Source organism: Mesoplodon densirostris, chromosome 4 (assembly GCF_025265405.1).
Source record: "Mesoplodon densirostris isolate mMesDen1 chromosome 4, mMesDen1 primary haplotype, whole genome shotgun sequence".
NCBI classification, from domain to species: domain Eukaryota; kingdom Metazoa; phylum Chordata; class Mammalia; order Artiodactyla; family Ziphiidae; genus Mesoplodon; species Mesoplodon densirostris.
Genome location: NC_082664.1, coordinates 89892208 through 89909535, shown reverse-complemented (window position 1 = coordinate 89909535; position 17328 = coordinate 89892208). Strand labels below are relative to the sequence as shown.

The 17328-nt window shown below is 47.6% G+C and overlaps 1 protein-coding gene across 1 annotated transcript in view; it reads right to left on the bottom strand.

Moving 5' to 3' along the window:
• Positions 1–4463: 4463 nt before the first annotated feature.
• The window catches only part of SORD (sorbitol dehydrogenase), a 35218-nt gene continuing 22353 nt past the window's right edge, over positions 4464–17328 (bottom strand). The window contains exons 5-9 of the mRNA XM_060098339.1: positions 13453–13571; positions 10554–10619; positions 9399–9574; positions 5670–5791; positions 4464–4748 (exon numbers count right to left, since the gene is read on the bottom strand). Of these exons, the coding sequence (XP_059954322.1) occupies positions 4583–4748; positions 5670–5791; positions 9399–9574; positions 10554–10619; positions 13453–13571 (649 nt within the window). The 3' untranslated portion in view covers positions 4464–4582. The remainder of the gene's footprint in view (positions 4749–5669; positions 5792–9398; positions 9575–10553; positions 10620–13452; positions 13572–17328) is intronic.

The window sequence follows — 17328 nt, the reverse complement described above, 5'->3', positions numbered from 1 at the left end:
CTTCAGCATCACCCACCTGAAGCCTGGAGCTGGCCCCAAGGGAGCTACTCCGCCACTGTGCCTCAGTGGTGCTAGACCCAGAACAGGCCCAACTTTGGCCCAGGCCCACCTTCTTCCGGCAGCTCCCTCCTCACTATGGATGAACTGCTGGGCTCCCCCACCCCCAGCCAGGCTGTGCTTCTGCCTGCAGTCCTACATGTACCACAGAAAGGCCAACTGGTGATCACACACAGGGAAGTCACTGATGGGGCCAGACCTCCCCAGGCCCAGCTCTGGGCGTGCAAACCCCCTGATGATCATACCTAAGAGCCCAGAGGACAGAGGCTTCTCTCCAACCCGTCACCCCCAAGAAGCTCCCACTGATGGTGAGATCCACTAAGAAACCTCTTGGCAGGAACACCTTGCATACATCCTGTACCACTTTCAGGTGCCCAAGGGAGGAACGCAGTATCTGACTCAGCCAAGGCTTTTTTTAATTTTATTTTATTTTTTTATTTTTTGCATTACACGGGCCTCCCACTGTCGTGGCCTCTCCCGTTGCGGAGCACAGGCTCCAGACGCGCAGGCCCAGCGGCCACGGCTCACGGGCCCAGCCGCTCCACGGCATGTGGGATCTTCCCAAACCGGGGCACGAACCCGTGTCCCCTGCATCGGCAGGCGGACTCTCAACCACAGCGCCACCAGGGAAGCCCTCAGCCAAGGCTTTTAAGAGAGGAAAGCCAGGAGTGAGAAGTGGAGGCCGTGGGAGTATTGATGTGCTGCTTCACTACAGCAGTGGCTGCAACAGAGTACATCTGCTGTCTTCGAGGCACTTCCCTTGGGTGATGAGCTCCTGGCCAAACCACTTCACTGCTGCCCTCCCTGAGCCCTCAAGGACCTCAGTGTGCGGAGGCAGACAGCGAAGTTGGAGACCTGCCTACTACCCAGGGATGTGGGTCCTATATTTTGGCTTCTGTACTCCAAACTCAGACTTAGATCATGTGCAGAGGACAGTTCTGGGAAAAGGCAAATATCCAATAAATCCTATCTGTCTCCCCCACTCCTAACCTCTGGCTCAACCAAGTTCCCATGGGCCTCCTTTGCTCTCCCAATGGGAGCAAAGTAGGAACCAGGAAGGAAGAGGTAGGACTGTGCTACACAGAAATGAGACTGGGATGGCCTGAGGGCCAGGGACTGGGGAACCAGAAGTGACTTCCTATCAACATCCACTGTAGCCAAATGTGGATGGCAAGAGGAAGTGGCTGGAGCTGTGTCCCCTCTCTCCTTTGACATCTGTGGGGCAGCCTCCCCCTTGCACCCTCTAGTCTGCCTGCAGGATTCTTCTTCCCAGCCCTCCACCCAAGCTGGGAGTGCTGGCTGGCTGGGGTCCTCAGTCCTGACTGCTGCCACACGAGTGACAGAGCACACAAAGGCTGGCAAAGCCACCCAAGCTTGGAGGGGAATTCGTGGGGGAATTCATATTCTTGTTTCTGGAACTGATTCACTGAATCAACACTTACTGAACACTTGGTGGAGGTAGCGAGAGAACTGAATTGCTGCTGGGCTTCCTGCAGCCCCTTCCAAACAGTGGAGGGAACGTTTCAACAAGGATGCAGATGTGGGGGAGCCCCAGGGCCGGCTCAGTGCCACTGACTTGGGCCCTCTCGCCACCTGGAGGACTTGCTGGCAGCTCACCCACACCACTCCCTCTCCCACCAACCATGCTCTCTGCCCGTGCTTGGGAAGCTGTGAAACATCACAGTAGGTTGAGAGTGTGGGGGCATTTGGAAATGGAATATTCCCTGAACTGCTGTTTTCAATCAGCCCATTCACTCTTTGTAATTGCCCTCATGGAGGTATCATGAAGCCCATTTAACAGGCCAGGGAGTGGAAGCTCCAAGACACTGACTTAGAAGATCCAGACCAATCACCATTGTGAAATGTGTCACATGTTTTTTGTCCTTGATAGCCCTACCTTTCCAGGAGTCCCCACTGCAACTCCTCTTTTTCAGGTTCAGTGGCTTCCTCGCTCCACCAAATCACAATCAGAGGGAGAGTGGCTACTTGTGAATTTAACGTAGTGAGCCCACCTCCTTCAGGAGCATTTCTATTGGAAGACTTCCAATCTAGAAAGGGAAGAGTCTTTCTCATTCCACATTCAAGGAACTTTGGGCATCACTGAGCTGGAAAGAGTTTCAAGAAAAGGGAGCTGGCAAGTTTGGCCCTACCTAAACAGGACTCAGAGAAGGAAGCAGTGTGGCTCCTGAGTGTGTGTATGTGTTGTGTGTGGACTCAAGATCCCACCCTCCTCCAAAGATAACATGAAAAAAGAAAAGCAGTGTGTGACCTTGAGCAAGTTACTTGATTTCTCTATTTCCTTAGTTGTAAAATAATTATATTTGGCTTGCTGTGAGGATTAGAGATCATTAAAGTAAAATTTCAACAGTCAATGAAAATTGTACTTGATGCAGAAAATGCATCACTCTCAAAAAATTCCAGATGCTTCCTTTTGTGAAATGGGTAACCTAAGTCGATTGCTCCCTAAACAGGGCCACAAATGGTGGCAGCAGTCGAGTACTACAAGCAGAATTTGTTACCCAAACCAATTTGAGGAATCCCAGGCACTGGTTACAGCCTTCCCTGGTCACAAGAAAACCAGAACCTCTTCAAACTCACCCTCCACCCCCAGAAGAAGTGAGGGATTAGACTGCAGCCCAAGTCATGTCACAGCTACTATATCCTCATTCTTGACTAGTAATCTCAAAGTCACAAATGGCATGATGTGATTTGGATCCAAATCTTACCCAGGAAAACCCCATGCTTAAAATAGATAAGGTTGGAACTATCATTCAAATGGACAGAAAGGTACAAAGACCCTTAACTGGCTCTGAGAAGGGAAAAGGTTTTTGCTCATAATGAACAGATTGTCTAATAATCATCAGTGAGCTTGGAGCCTAGGAGGGCATGCTAACCCTGTGGGGTGGGTAAGACAGATGTACTGACCAAAACCTCCTGGACTAGTCAAAAGCGTGATTTAAGGTCTCCCATGAGGACTTCCCATGGCTGTCCTTAGGTAGGCGCCTCCTGGTTGCCTAGTGACAAAGCAGCCTGCAGTGGCTGCCTCTGAATGTGCAGAAGAGTGGGGGTGTGGCGCGTTGGGAAGGCAATTCTTCACCTTGCCAAGTAAGTTACACAGAATTCTCAACAGTTGAAGACGTAATTCTTCAAGCAGCGCTGAAAAGTTCCTTGTCTACTTCTACATTTGAGGGATGCAAGCTAGCTGTATCTCACATGGGATTTCAGTTTTATTTGCTTGGTTTTTAAATTATCCTAGAGTCCCTTATTCTCCTTTTATCATTATACCAAATAGCACTTATGTCTAGAAGCACTGTGTCCTAAAGTAAAACTGTTCACAACCTTTCATCCCCAACTCTGAGCTGCAGATTTTTGTGAAAGTCAGGTTCTGGGCCAGTTAAGTCTTGATAAAGTTGTAAATGGTCTCTTCATAACTGAGCCCTCATCCCCCATCTGGCCACAGTCACAGTAGAACCAGGAACCCAATGGGCAGATTTCTCTCCTTACACAACTTCCACGCACTCCAGGAAGAAGGGGAGTCCTGGCACCTACCTGCCAAGCTCTGCTCTACTTGCCAAACTTTGATCAGCACGAACAGGTCATTCTGGTTACAAGTTCCCCCAAATTCTCCCTACCTGTGTGTTTATTTATTTATTTATTTATTTATTTATTTATTTTGGCTGCACTGGGTCTTTGTTGCTGCACACGGGCTTTTCTCTAGTTGCGGTGAGCGGGGGCTACTCTTTGTTGCAGTGCATGGGCTTCTCATTGCAGTGGCTTCTCTTGTGCAGCACGGGCTCTAGGCGCATGGGCTTCAGTAGTTGCAGCACGTGGGCTCAGTAGTTGTAGCTTGTGGGCTCTAGAGCGCAGGCTCAGTAGTTGTGGTGCACAGGCTTAGTTGCTCTTCAGCATGTGGGATCTTCCCAGACCAGGGACTGAACCCGTGTCCCCTACACTGGCAGGCGGATTCTTAACCACTGCGCCGCCAGAGAAGTCCCTCCCTACTTGAGGGTTTTTTTTTTATTAATTTATTTATTTTTGGCTGCATTGGGTCTTGGTTGCTGCGCGCAGGCTTTCTCTAGTTGCGGAGAGCGGGGGCTACTCTTCGTTGCAGTGCGCGGGCTTCTCATTGCGGTGGCTTCTCTTGTTGCAGAGCACGGGCTCTAGGTGCGTGGGCTTCAGTAGTTGTGGCATGCGGGCTCAGTAGTTGCAGCTCGTGGGCTCTAGAGTGCAGGCTCGGTAGTTGTGGCACACAGGCTTTGTTGCTCCGCAGCATGTGGGATCTTCCCGGACCAGGGCTTGAGCCCATGTCCCCTGCATTGGCAGGCAGATTCTTAACTAGTGCGCCACCAGAGAAGTCCCCCTACTTGTGTTTTTAAGGCACACCAACTCCTCTGTGTAAGCCTCTCTTTTTATAATGAATTATTTTAATTATTCTTACTACTCAAAAGAAACTTCCACCACTGCCCAGCCAACCACTCAACCCCAAGATGCTGAGAGTGGGGACAAGGACAGAGCCCAATTCATATCATGGATTCTGGTCCTTGGGGTCGCACTTGATCATGACTTTCAACCCCAATCCCTTTTTGGATGTTTCAAAGGCCTCCAGAGCTTTCTCCAGAGGAAACCGATGGGTGACCAAGGGCTTTACATTCACAGACTTGGATGAAAGCATTGAAATCGCCATCGGCCACCTGGAAAAGATCACAAGCATCACACTCAACTTTTAGGAGGAAAGAGGGAGGTCCCCAAAACTACCCAGCACAAGATAAGTTTGGCCACATTTGTTTGTAGCTCTGTGGTTCTGCAAGGGTCACTTCTACAGGTCAACAATGGTGGAAAGGATCTTATGACTTATAATTCAGGAGTACAGAGTCTGTTCCCAAATGTCCCCTGCCGTCTGCAATGTCTGCCATGAAGCCTAGAATTCATTTGGCATGAAGGCATAAGGCATATGGAAGCCACTGTGAAAAGGCAGATAAGCCTCCAGCGGGGAAGCCCAGGATGATCCAATCATACCCTTTAGCAGCTTGGCTTGGCAGAGTTTACTGGAAAACTAGCACTCTGCTGAGGGAATGGTTACAGACTCTGAAGATGGAAGAAAGGGCCACTGGTGGGGAAGGTGGTCCTGGACAGAGTGCCCCAGCAGGGGAGAGGATGGACCCACAGAACATGAGGTGGGATTTATTAAGACCCTCTCATTTCCCAGGGTGGGACCTGGGGATCTGGAGTGAGAACCAAGGAACTTGAGTTCTTGTGGTTGTCCTGCTTCTCTCCTTCTTTGCTTTAAAGGGGGAAAATGGAGATCTGGCCACTTAAAAGAAATGGAAAAGAGAGGGCCTAGGCAATGAGTGGCAGACATCCAAGAAGAGCATGTTTCAAAATCCCCCTACCCCCCTCTTTCCCTACAGCCCTGTCAGCTCTGCCCTCCCATTCTTTAACCACAAGTGAATGCTCTATCTTTGGATCCTTATCATAACACACAGGCTGTCAGTGTGGCCAGGGAGTGCCCCTCATGAATAAACAGGAAGAGACTCTTTGTCCCAGAGGCCACCTAGGGACTTCCCTGGAGTTGCTGGCCACTCGCCACCCTGGCTCACCCACAACATACTCACGTGTTGCAGTATCGAAACACACCCTTGATGTCCACCTCCCTGGTAGCTGCGTGCACTAGGGGCACACTGGTCATCTCAGAGCCCAGCCCTACAAGCACCAGCGTCCCACCAGATTGAGTGGCCTGAAGAAGAGGTAAGAACAAGAAAACCAAGAAGATGAGAAAATACAGACCCCACTCACAGTAGCACTGTTGCCATACAAACAGGTAAGTATCCAAAAATTTCAGAGCATGACTCTTTCTATACTGCTGGACTCTTCAGCATGTTAACCAAACTCAACAGAGCAGCAGAGTAAACAATGTCTCCTTTAAAGATCCTGAAATAATACACTTACCAGTGGAGGCACAGTGGGAGCATCTTCTGCTGTCCACAACATCCCAGGAAACAGCAAACGTTCTCCAGAGAGCAATGAGAATCTCCCCTACAACCATCGCTGACCCTTAAGCAGTCTGAGCATCTTTCAAAGGTTTACTAATTCAGGGGGCATCTCTGGTGGTGCAGTGCTTAAAAATCCGCCTGCCAATGCAGGGGACACGGGTTTGAGCCCTGGTATGGGAAGATCCCACATGCCGCGGAGCAACTAAGCCCGTGCGCCACAACTACTGAGCCTGTGATCTAGAGCCTGTGAGCCACAACTACTGAGCCCAAGTGCCACAACAACTGAAGTCCACGTGCCTAGAGCCCGTGCTCCGCAACAAGAGAAGCCACCGCAATGAGAAGCCCGCACACCGCAACAAAGAGTAGCCCCATCTCGCCGCAACCAGAGAGAAGCGCACATGAGACAACAAAGACGCAACGCAGCAAAAATAAAATAAATAAAATTAAAAAAAAGACAATTAAGAAAAAAAAAGCTTTACTAATTCAGTACCAGATGTTGGTGTCAGCCACTTCCTCCTCCAGAGTGCTCCCCACAAGACAGAGTGTCAAACCTCTAACGGACCACCTTCTTGGTAAAAAAAAAACAAAAAAACTACCAAGCACTATACCAATGGGGAGGGCTATAGGACTTCTGTGGTTTAAAAACTGCCTTGTATGTGCAGGCTGGCAATTAGAAATTTTTGTTCCAGAGACATTCTCCCAATGGTATCAGTCATAATGGATTCATCAGTTTCCTCTTTGAGTGGGCAGAGAGCAAAATTTTCCCCGACAACCTCCACATAACTTCACGTGAGTGCTAGGCCTGCCCCAGAGATTTTGGGGGGTCATTGTGCTCAATGCTGTGAGGGACAGAAAAATGGACAATTCATTCATGCTAAGTTTTCATTACAGTTAACAGCAGAAAGCACTTAGTGGGACCATTCTAAGTGCTAAACAAAGGAGCAGTAAGACAGCACATCACAGCTTCTACCTCCGAGGGGAAGGATACACCCTGGAGAGAGGGCTGTAGTGTGGAGGTGACTCCCAGCATTTGCACTTTTGAGCTCTGGGACCCTAGACAGTGCTCTCTCAGCCATGGGTTCCTCATGTGTGAGAATAGGACGATGCCTCCCCCTCAGCAGGGCTCTTAGGGGTGACAGTCACAGTGGCTGGCAGTAGGATGGGCTCAACGTTTGGCATGTTTTGTTTTTATTGAAGCGCAGTCACTTACAAATCACCTGTGACATATAAACACTGTCAGTAAGGGGGAGGGTATCTCACAACTGAAAAACATTGCTGTCCTCATTGGAAAAGTGTTGGGGGAGGGGTTCAGAATCGTGAGGGAGCCACAGAATACACTGAGAAATTTTCCAGGAAAACTGTTGCCCATTCAGCACTTCCTCTCCACCTGGTAAGGAGGAAGAGGAACCTCTTCCAAACTGGTCATCCCAGGCTGCCAGGAGGCCAGTAGCTTACTGACCACAGGCAAAGGAAATCTCAGACCACTGTTTTGTTGTTGTGACTTCCACACCAAGGAGATGACATCAATTCTACCCTAAGCATTTGCTATGTCTTCTCACGAACATTATCTAGACATCACATGGCAGAAAGGTGACTCTCAGGTATGTCCATAAGGTGCCTCCGCCTAACCTGCCCTTTGGCAGAGTGACCTGTAGCATTCTACAGCACCTGTCATGCATGATGCTCCACTCCCCACTCAGGACAGGCACCGGCTTCAGGCTTCATAAGGCCCTTGTGTCACATTTACCTCCACACCCACCTCAGGTAGCCCGGCAACTGGACCCCCACCATCAACAGTTGGAGATATCAACTTGTTCTCAGATGCCCTCCAGGCAGGGCACAAGAGGAAGGAAGGACTTGCACTAGGAAGCCATGTCTTTTACTGCCTCTCTCTTGAGTGGGGGGTCACTGACCTGCCGACAACTTGAAAACAGTAGACGCACCTTACTGGTCAAGCCCTCAAGGTGTCTGGCACAAAGCCAGGCACGAGGCAGGAACCCAAGCCCTGCCATGGGTCGATCACAGCTCCACTGATCACACACAGACCCGTCGCCCTCTGGGTTTTGGTTTCTCTTTCCCCCTTCCCACATGGTGACCACTGACTGTCTTGGACAGTGGAGCAGAGAGCTGGCTGATTCCAGCTGGAACAAGGTTAGGGCAAAAGTGGCACCTGCTCCTGCCTCTCCCGCTGCTTCCTTGGCCCCTGGTGCCATATGCATCTTGGTAGGAGGAGGGGAAGGCAGCTCTGGCTGGGTGTGCCAGGCTTGAGAGCCCTGCCACACAGCTCGAGGGGTCAGGTTTTCCCAGAATGCCTTGCACGGTGGACAGTGCCCTTGTGTGTGACTGGCTGTGACTGAGAAGGAAGGAAGAAGCATGTGCTGCTGTGAGAAAGCAGTTTGGGAGACAGGGCAGGAGTGCCCAGCAGTGGCAGCTACCGATGCTCTCCCCAGCCCAGCCCCTCCCACCCTAGCACTGGTTCCTTGTCCCCTCTATCCCTTCCTCTCCAGAGGAGCCAGATGGAGTAAGGAAAGCCCAGGCACTGGAGCGGTGCGCTCAAGGCGAGTCACTGGGCCGCTCTCCTTGTAAAATGTGGAAAATGAGAACTCATTTTCAGGGCTATTATGCAGATTAGGCATCATGTTTATAAAGCACACAGCAGAGGACACGGCCCACGGTAGAGCTCGGAATCTAGCTCTTATTCTTTTCTTCCTTCTTTTCCTCATACTTTGATTTCTCAATTTTACTCCTCCCTGCCCCTCCCCCTCCAACATCCCATAAATTACTGGTGGGTTGCTGAGGGGTAAATCAGGTATTGGCAGCTTATCTGTTTCTAATTCTGGGAAAGGACAGTAGTAGACAACTGTGACGCTGAAATATCACCTCACCTTTGTGACTAAATGAATTAAGGACTCAGTTTGTATCAATGACTCAAAGACTACAGTTTTCCTCAATAAAACAAGATAGGGATTTCCCATACTCAACTAAGGCATGCTTCCTTGTTCCTCCTGTTGATTTTTTTTTTTTACCAAGAGCACTATTTTCATGATCACAGATGTGATCATAACAGCAATCCCATTCTAAAGGTATGGGTCACTTACCATCTTTCAAGGCCCATGTATATCTGTTACCTAGTTTGAACTTCACAATAACCCAATGAAGATGTTAGGGAACTGTCACTACCTCCACAAGAGAGATAAGAAAGCAGTTAACAAAGAATTACCTGGTTGGGGGAGGGTTGGTCAACATAGCAAATCAGTGGAGAAGCTTGATCCTAGGAATCCTACTTGGTTCACTACCCTGCACTGATTCCCTGAAGCTGCCTACCAGCTTAGCTACCCTTATTCCACTCACGTATATGCCCGCCTGGATGGAGGTCTCCACCCCTGTGCACTCGATGGTAACTTCTGGCTTGCACCCCAGCAGGCCTTCCACTTTATTGGCAATTTCCTGTGGGCTCTCGTTGGAGATCTGGAGGAGGAAATCAGCTCCAACTTCCTTGGCTTTAGACAACCGAGAGGCTGACAGATCTAAAGTTGAACAAAAGTTTCTTTCAAACTGAGAAACTGGATGGTGGATTAGGGAGAAACAATGAAGGTGCAGATTCCGATGGCAAGGAAGCTCTGGTGTAGTGATGGTATCGCTGAGCCCAACACACATACTCTCTAAACACACCCTCACACATAATCTCTTAGAAAACTTCTCAAACATCCACATCCTTCTACACCCTGATACACCCCCATACATACCACACAGCTCTACACAGCTACACACATACTCTCTCACCTTCTCACACAAAACACGCAATGACACCCTTCTGCATCCCCACTCCCCTCATATATCCCCAACACCCCATACACCACACAACTCTACATGCTCACCCACACACTCTCATATAACCTCTCCTCACACCTACAAACACTCTCAGATACATTATACACACACACATTCTCTCTCACGGATGCCTTCTCCACACACACACACCCTTCTATACCCCACACGCTTCCATCATACCACGCTGCTCCACACACACATACCCACATGTCCTGTCAGAGAACCTCTCCTCACACACACGAGTACATATCTCTCACTCATACCACACACCTCACACATAAACATCCTCTTATAAACACATCACATACCCCACTAACTCCACATCACACACACACACGCACACACACCCTCTGAGCTTGGTCAAACAACCCAAGGGCTGAAACTCTTCTTAGGACCAAGTGGGCAGTATAAGCATCTGAGGTCCACACATAAAGAGCCAGGTCCTCTTCTCTGCAGCAGCCACCCTCTCCTAGGAGCTTCAAAAGAGTCTCCTCCTCAGCCCTGACTTGGTCATCTCCTGGGTGGGCTTTTCAACCCTGGAACCCAGAAGAAAAGAGCAGGAGCCTCGTTAGAAACCCACTACTCCAGGAAGGGAACAGGTCTCATGCCCCTACTCCAAAACTGTAGGCCCAGCTGCTTCCATCCCAAGGAGATTTAAAAAGAAGAAAACCTTACCAGTCACCACCACTTGAGATGCACCCATTGCTTTGGCCACGAGCAAACTGACCAGTCCAATTGGCCCTAAATAAAGCAGGAAATAGGAGACATTTGTGAAATATCAAACACCAGCTCTCCCCCCTGTCTAGGCCATGGACAGGAACTGTATCTTCTGAGTACCTCTAGCATCTATCCCAGTGCCTAACGTATAGTGAGATCTTAACAACTGTTTGTTGAATGCATGAGTAAATGAGTGCATGAGGGACTGTCCTCTACCTGGAATCTGCTCCCAGTGCTGGGCTCCTCTTCTCTCTTTGACCCCCTACCTTCTTAGAACCCAACATGCCTCCCCAAGGTGAGACGTATCCTTTCAGGTGCCCTCTGAGAACCACCCTGGAGGGTGTCCTAGGTTGACCCAGTTAATCAGGCAGCTCCAGGATGTCCAGGTGCCTGAGAATCAGCCCAAAGACCACCTGCTTCCCCACTTTATAGGCACACTAGATGGTTTTACCACAAAAACCAGACCACAAATAAGGCTATGCAGAATATCTTTGAGGATTTGCTTTTTGGACACTCCCCTTGAGAATAATTTAGTGAGTTCGCCCAGAAAGCAAAACACTGAGAAATATCTGAAATAACCAACAAAGGGGTGACTAGTTAACTTAACTACAGAAGGATACTACACAGCTATTAAAAATTATGTCGTCTAACTCTTTTATCTAATGACATAGAAAAATGTTCACAGTATATTAATTTTTTAAAAGAGTAGGTAAAATGAAGCATATTCAGGATGATCTCATGAGTTAAACAAACAAAAACAAAAACCAAACTGTAATATTCTACACCAAAATGTTAAAAGTGGTTCCCTCAGGCTGATGGGTGATGGGGCCATCAGTGAATTTTTGTGTGTGTGCACGTGCGTGCAGGTGTGGTATGTATGATTTAACTTCTTTTTCTATAGCAAAAAAGTATTACTTATGCAGAGTTTTTTAAAATAAATCTGTCACGTGAATCCTACAGTCTGCTGGCTCATTGAGGCAAATCTGTTCTACACCCATCACCCTGCTTAGGAAGCCCTGTAGTCACTTATTTGGCCCTGCCAAAGAAAATCAGTCACAAAGTGTATGAGGATTAACTCAAAATGGATTAGTGACTTGAATATAAGACCTGAAACCATAAAACTCCTAGAAGAAAACATAGGCAGTAAGCTCCTTGACATCAGTCTTGAGTTTTTGGATTTGACACCAAAAGCAAAGGCAATAAAAGCAAAAATAAACAAGTGGGACTGTATCAAACTAAAAAGCTTCTGCACAGCAAAGGAAACAACAACAAAATGAAAAAGGCAACATGTTGAGTAGGAGAAAAATATTTGCAAATCATATATTTGATATGGGTTAATATCCAAAATATATATAAGAACTTGCACAACTCAATAGTAAAAAGCAATCTGATTGAAAAATGAGCAGAGGATATGACTAGACATTTTTCCAAAGAATCCATACAGATGGCCAAATAAACATAAAAGGATGCTCGACATCACTAATCAGAGAAATGTAAATCAATACCACAAAGAGATATCACTGTACCCCTGTTAGCACGGCTATTATCAAAAAGACAACAAGTAAAAAGTATTGGTGAGGATGCAGAGAAAAGGAAACCCCTATGCACTGTTGGTGGGAATGTAAATTGGTGCAGACACTACGGAAAACAGTGTGGAGATTCCTCAAAAATGATCTAGCAATTCTACTTCTACTCAGAAGTGGAATTTTATCCAAAGAAAATAAAAACTTACTCAAAATGTTATCTCCATCCCCATATTCACTGCAGCATTATTTACAATAGCCCAGACATGGAATCCACCTAAGTGTGGATGAATGGATGAATAGGCAGAGAAAATGTGGTGTGTATGTGTGTGTGTGTGTGTGTTTGTATATAAAATATTCCATAGATATGGAGAATGGATATGGAGCTGAGCTCATAGATATGGAGAATAGATTGATTGCCAGAGGTGGTGGTGGCAGCAGTGAAATGGATGAAGAGGGTCAAAAGGTACAAACTTCCAGTTATAAAATAAATAAGTCCTGGGTATCTAATGTACAGCATGCTGACTAAAGTTAATACTGTATTGCATGTATGAAAGTTGCTAAGAGAATAGATCTTAAAAGTTCTTATAAGAAAAAAAATTTTATAACTGTAAGGTGACAGATGTTAACTAGACTTATTGTGGTGATCATTTTGCAATATATACAAATAACAAATCATTATGTTGTACACCTGAAACTAATATAATGTTATACATCAGTTATATCTCCATAAAAAAAATAAAAGTGTATGAGGAATACCAGAGCACACCCACAAGGAGTGAAGCATGTTGTTTGAGTCACCAGAAGCAGTTAGAAGCCTAGATGATTCAGTCTAAGGCCGCTAGGCTTGTTCAAGCAACGGGAAGCAGGGGAGGAAGAAGGCAACTAGCTGCAAGCCAATGTGGGCAGAGTGCTGACTCACAGTGAGCTGGACCCCACTCCTTCTGCTGGTCGTAACCATGGGCCGCCTCATTCTGGAAGGACCAGGAGACCAGTTCTCTAGGATGATTTGAAAGTTCCAAAAGTTGCCCTTCCCTTTACTACCAAAAATATTTCCCTAGTTTCCTGTCAAGGGTTGAAAAATAATTCCAAATTGTAATCTTTAAGTGAACAAAAGGGTTATGTTGCCTAGGAAACAACATTGGTTACTACCATGCCTGCAGATATTTATTTAGCAAAGTGCGTGTCATTGAAGGAATGGGACACTGTGATCCTCCCTAACCCGGAAAGATTCTAGGACCAATTTCAGCCCTTGGAGGGGGAATGAAATGGGCAGAGGGATCCCCACATTCCCCTTTAATGAACTCATAACCAGGGTGTCATCTGTTTCTTACCAGCTCCGCACACAAAGACCTTGTGCCCCAGGGTGACTCCAGCTCGCCGGCAGGCATGGATCCCCACAGACAGTGGCTCAATCAGGGCCCCTTCCTCAAAGGTGACATTGTCAGGAAGTCTGAGGAGTCATTCAACACACTTAGTTAGTCCTTCTGGGTTAACAACAATAACAATAGCTAATATTTACTGAGCTTTAATTTATGTGCTGGGCAATGTGCTAAGCAATTTACATACATTCACTCATGTAAATCCTCAGAATAGTTCTGTGGTAGATATTATTATTCCCATTTTACAGACGAGGAAACCAAGCCTTGGAGGATTAAATGGCTTGCTCCAAAAATTCAAAACCAGTGAGTATTGAGAGGCTTAAAGGGTTTGAACTGGAAGCCAGATATGTCTGATTCCAGAGCCCATATCATACTGCTCCCCTCTGAAAATGCTATCCAAGATAAAGTGTGGTGTGGCTGTCATTCATAAATGAAAAGTTCATTTCACAAGGGTTTAACTTAATACCATTCCAGCATTTCATCTGCTTCTCAAACTTATAACATTTCTGGTTTCGTTTTAGCAAACAATCCAGACTATCAGCAGCTTTGCAAAACAGTGATTAGAAGCTGACTTCACTCTGTACACTGTCTCCCATATTAACACGCTCCAGAAGAACCACATCTGATAGCAGCAGCTGCCTGGCTGTCCCTGGATTGGTTACGCAGATTAAATGCTGTGTCACCTTTGCCACTGGGTTCTTGGTTTTCACTTCCCTGTCCACCAGCACCTTGACCCTCTTAACCATCCCACTGATGAAGACAGCAAATATTTTCATAATGCTTTACAGATTTAGAGACTTTCTCCTCCATATCTCATTTAATCCTCACCATGAACTTGTCAGGCAGGAAGGGCAGGCTTTGGTGGTGGTGGTGGTTTTTTTTTTTTTTTTTTTTGGCCACAAGGCTTGCAGAATCGTAGTTCCCAGACCAGGGATTGAACCCAGGCCCTTGGCAGTGAAAGCCCAGAGTCCTAACCACTGGACCGCCAGGGAATTCCCGGGCAGGCTTTGTTTTTACCTTTATTCTACAGAAGCAGAACTGAAGCTGAAGACATTGAGAGACTTGCCCAAGGTTACAAGGCTAGTGAGCAGAAGAACAAGACTTAAACCCAGATCGCCTGATTCCATATCCTCTGCCTGTCCCGCATCGGCTGCCTCTCGGTACAAGCAGCTCCGTAGTTAACATCTAACTTCTGCTAGCTCCTCACTGCCCAGTATTTATTCAGCACACCCACAACCTCCGCATGCAAGAACGTGAAAACCCTCAAGTTCCAAAAAGAGAAAAAAGTGGCAGCCAAACCATGTGCTGATCCCCATGATCCTTCTATTCCTGATCCTCCACAGAATAAATAACAAGGCCTGCATTTGGCCTGACTGGTGCCCACCACCCCTTTTTTCTCCCCTCCCCTCTGCTTCTCTCACATCATTTCCCACACGCCAATCCACTCTCTTGCTCTGACTGTTGTCATCATCCCTTCTACCCACCAAACCTACCCCATCAATTCCAAATAAGGGGGAAGAGTTTGAAGTGAAATAATGAAGATTCCCAAACTCTCTCAAGGACCCCCAGTCACACACACTCTCTCCGACAGTCCTGCCTCTTCACATTTGGGCCTCCCCCAAAGCTGGTGCTGGGGCTAAACTGAGGGTGGCCTGTGGTCAGGAACTGTGTGCTCCTCTCATCTTCTGCTCTGACTTCCCTTTGGAATAAGAATACCAGGGAGAAATGGGATTGGGGATGGTGATGAGAGAGGATTGTTACATGGGAGATTATCCCACTGATTAGGCAGATGCTGCCTTATCACACATGCAGCCGTAGCCAAAGTCCTGGGGTCCAGCCCTTTTGCCACTGACCTGGGGAGAGTTACTGGGTCCTCCTTCCCCAACCTTGTTCAGTGGAGGTTGAGGGAAAGGGGATGAGTTTCTTCCCGGCCCTAATTGTTCATGATTTTATAAACACCAGAAAATGACAAAGCAACTTGGTGGTTTTCAAAATGGGATTCAGGAAATAGGAAAAAGGGTTAAAGAACGATCAAGAAGCCAAGGGGGAAGCAGGAAGACAGAAAGAAAATAAGGTGGGTCGGAAGATAAAGAAGGTGTGGCAGTGTACAAATCCGCACAAAGAGAAACTAGAGAGAAGGGTGTAGATCCACGGCGGGGCTGGGGACATAGATACAAAGTACCCCAGGAGAAGAGGAAAGGTAGGGGTTGCATGTCCCCTAGAGGCCCTCCACAGCCCTCCCCTTGCCATTGCCAACCAGAACACTTCCTCCCGCACCATTCCCTGCAAACCACTTGCGCCCCCGCCCCCCGCCCACGATTCCCAGTGCAAGGCTCCTTTTCAGGCCTATCCCTGTAACATCCCCCAGATACAAGGCCATAGCTACGACACATCATGGCACTGTTTACTGAGCTCCTCTTCAGTGCCAGGCCTCGTGCTGAGTACTTGATATGCTTTTCCCACTGAATCCCATCTCTAATTCTATGCATTTCATCATGGCGATATTATTATTTCCATTGCACAGGAGATTGAGGTTACAAAGTTTAAGTACCTTGCTCAAGGTCACACAGTTGGCAAATGGGAAAAACCAGTGGTTAGTCTCAAGCTTTACCACCATGCTCTTCTGCTTTCCACGAAACACTTGTTTGCCACTTTGACTTGGAAAGGACCCAGAAAAAGTGGGAAGATTCAGGAACCACTTGCTCAAAGGTGGACTCTGCACAGGTAAACTGCTCTCTCCTAGAGTGCTGACTTAAACTCATCATGAGGTCCCTGGCCTGTGACTCCTCTCAAGGCTTCCAGTAAGCACTAGAAAACTCAGATCTGTCAGACCGCCCCTGTGACTGGCACCTGGACTTCAAAAGACAAGCCCCATCCTGGCCAAAAGAGTCACTGTTGGGGCCAGGCTGGGGTAGGAGGAAAATGCGCCTGGTCGGTTCAGAAGGAAAGCAGCATCCCAGAGCTCCATGGGCTGGGGCCCATGCAGAAGGTATAGAACTCTGCTTCTGCCAGACACAACTTCCCCAAATCACTTTGAGAGTTGAGGTAGGGTAGTGAGCACAGGGCAGGAGCTTGAGAATCACAGCCACCCCAGCTTGACTCCTGGCTCTGTTCTGTGTTCAAGCCAATTAGCCAGTTAGCCTTCTCCTGCCTCTGCTGACTCTCACACAATACTGCAATACTGGTGCCCACCTCACCATTACAGTTATGAAAGTTAAATAAGGCATGCAAAGCACTTATTAGCACAAGGCCAGGCACGTAATAACAATAATTGTGGGGACATCCCTGGTGGCACAGTGGTTAGGAATCCACCTGCCAATGCAGGGGACAAGGGTTCGAGCCCTGGTCTGGGAAGATCCCACATGCCGCAGAACAACTAAGCGCGTGCACCACAACTACTGAGCCTGCGTGCCACAACGACTGAAGCCCACGCGCCTAGAGCCAGTGCTCCACAAGAAAAGCCACCACAATAAGAAGCCCATGCACTGCAACGAAGAGTGGTTCCTGCTCGACACAACTAGAGAAAGCCCACGCACAGCAACGAAGACCCAACGCGACCAAAAATAAATTAAAAAACAAACAATAATTGTGACTTTATGTGCATTGCCTTATTTAATCTCCAAGTGATTAAAAGAGACTGAAGCAGAAGAAGGTTAAGTCATTTCCTCAGTCACTCACTAGGAGGGAGTGGATCCAGGGTCCCAAAGCTCATGCCCTGGCTCCACACCACAGTAAACCCTAGTTGTTGCCAAGGTTTCTACTGTTACAAGATCTCTTTCTTGTGGCTGCAGTGGAAACCAATAATGGAGGACAACTACAATAAATTAT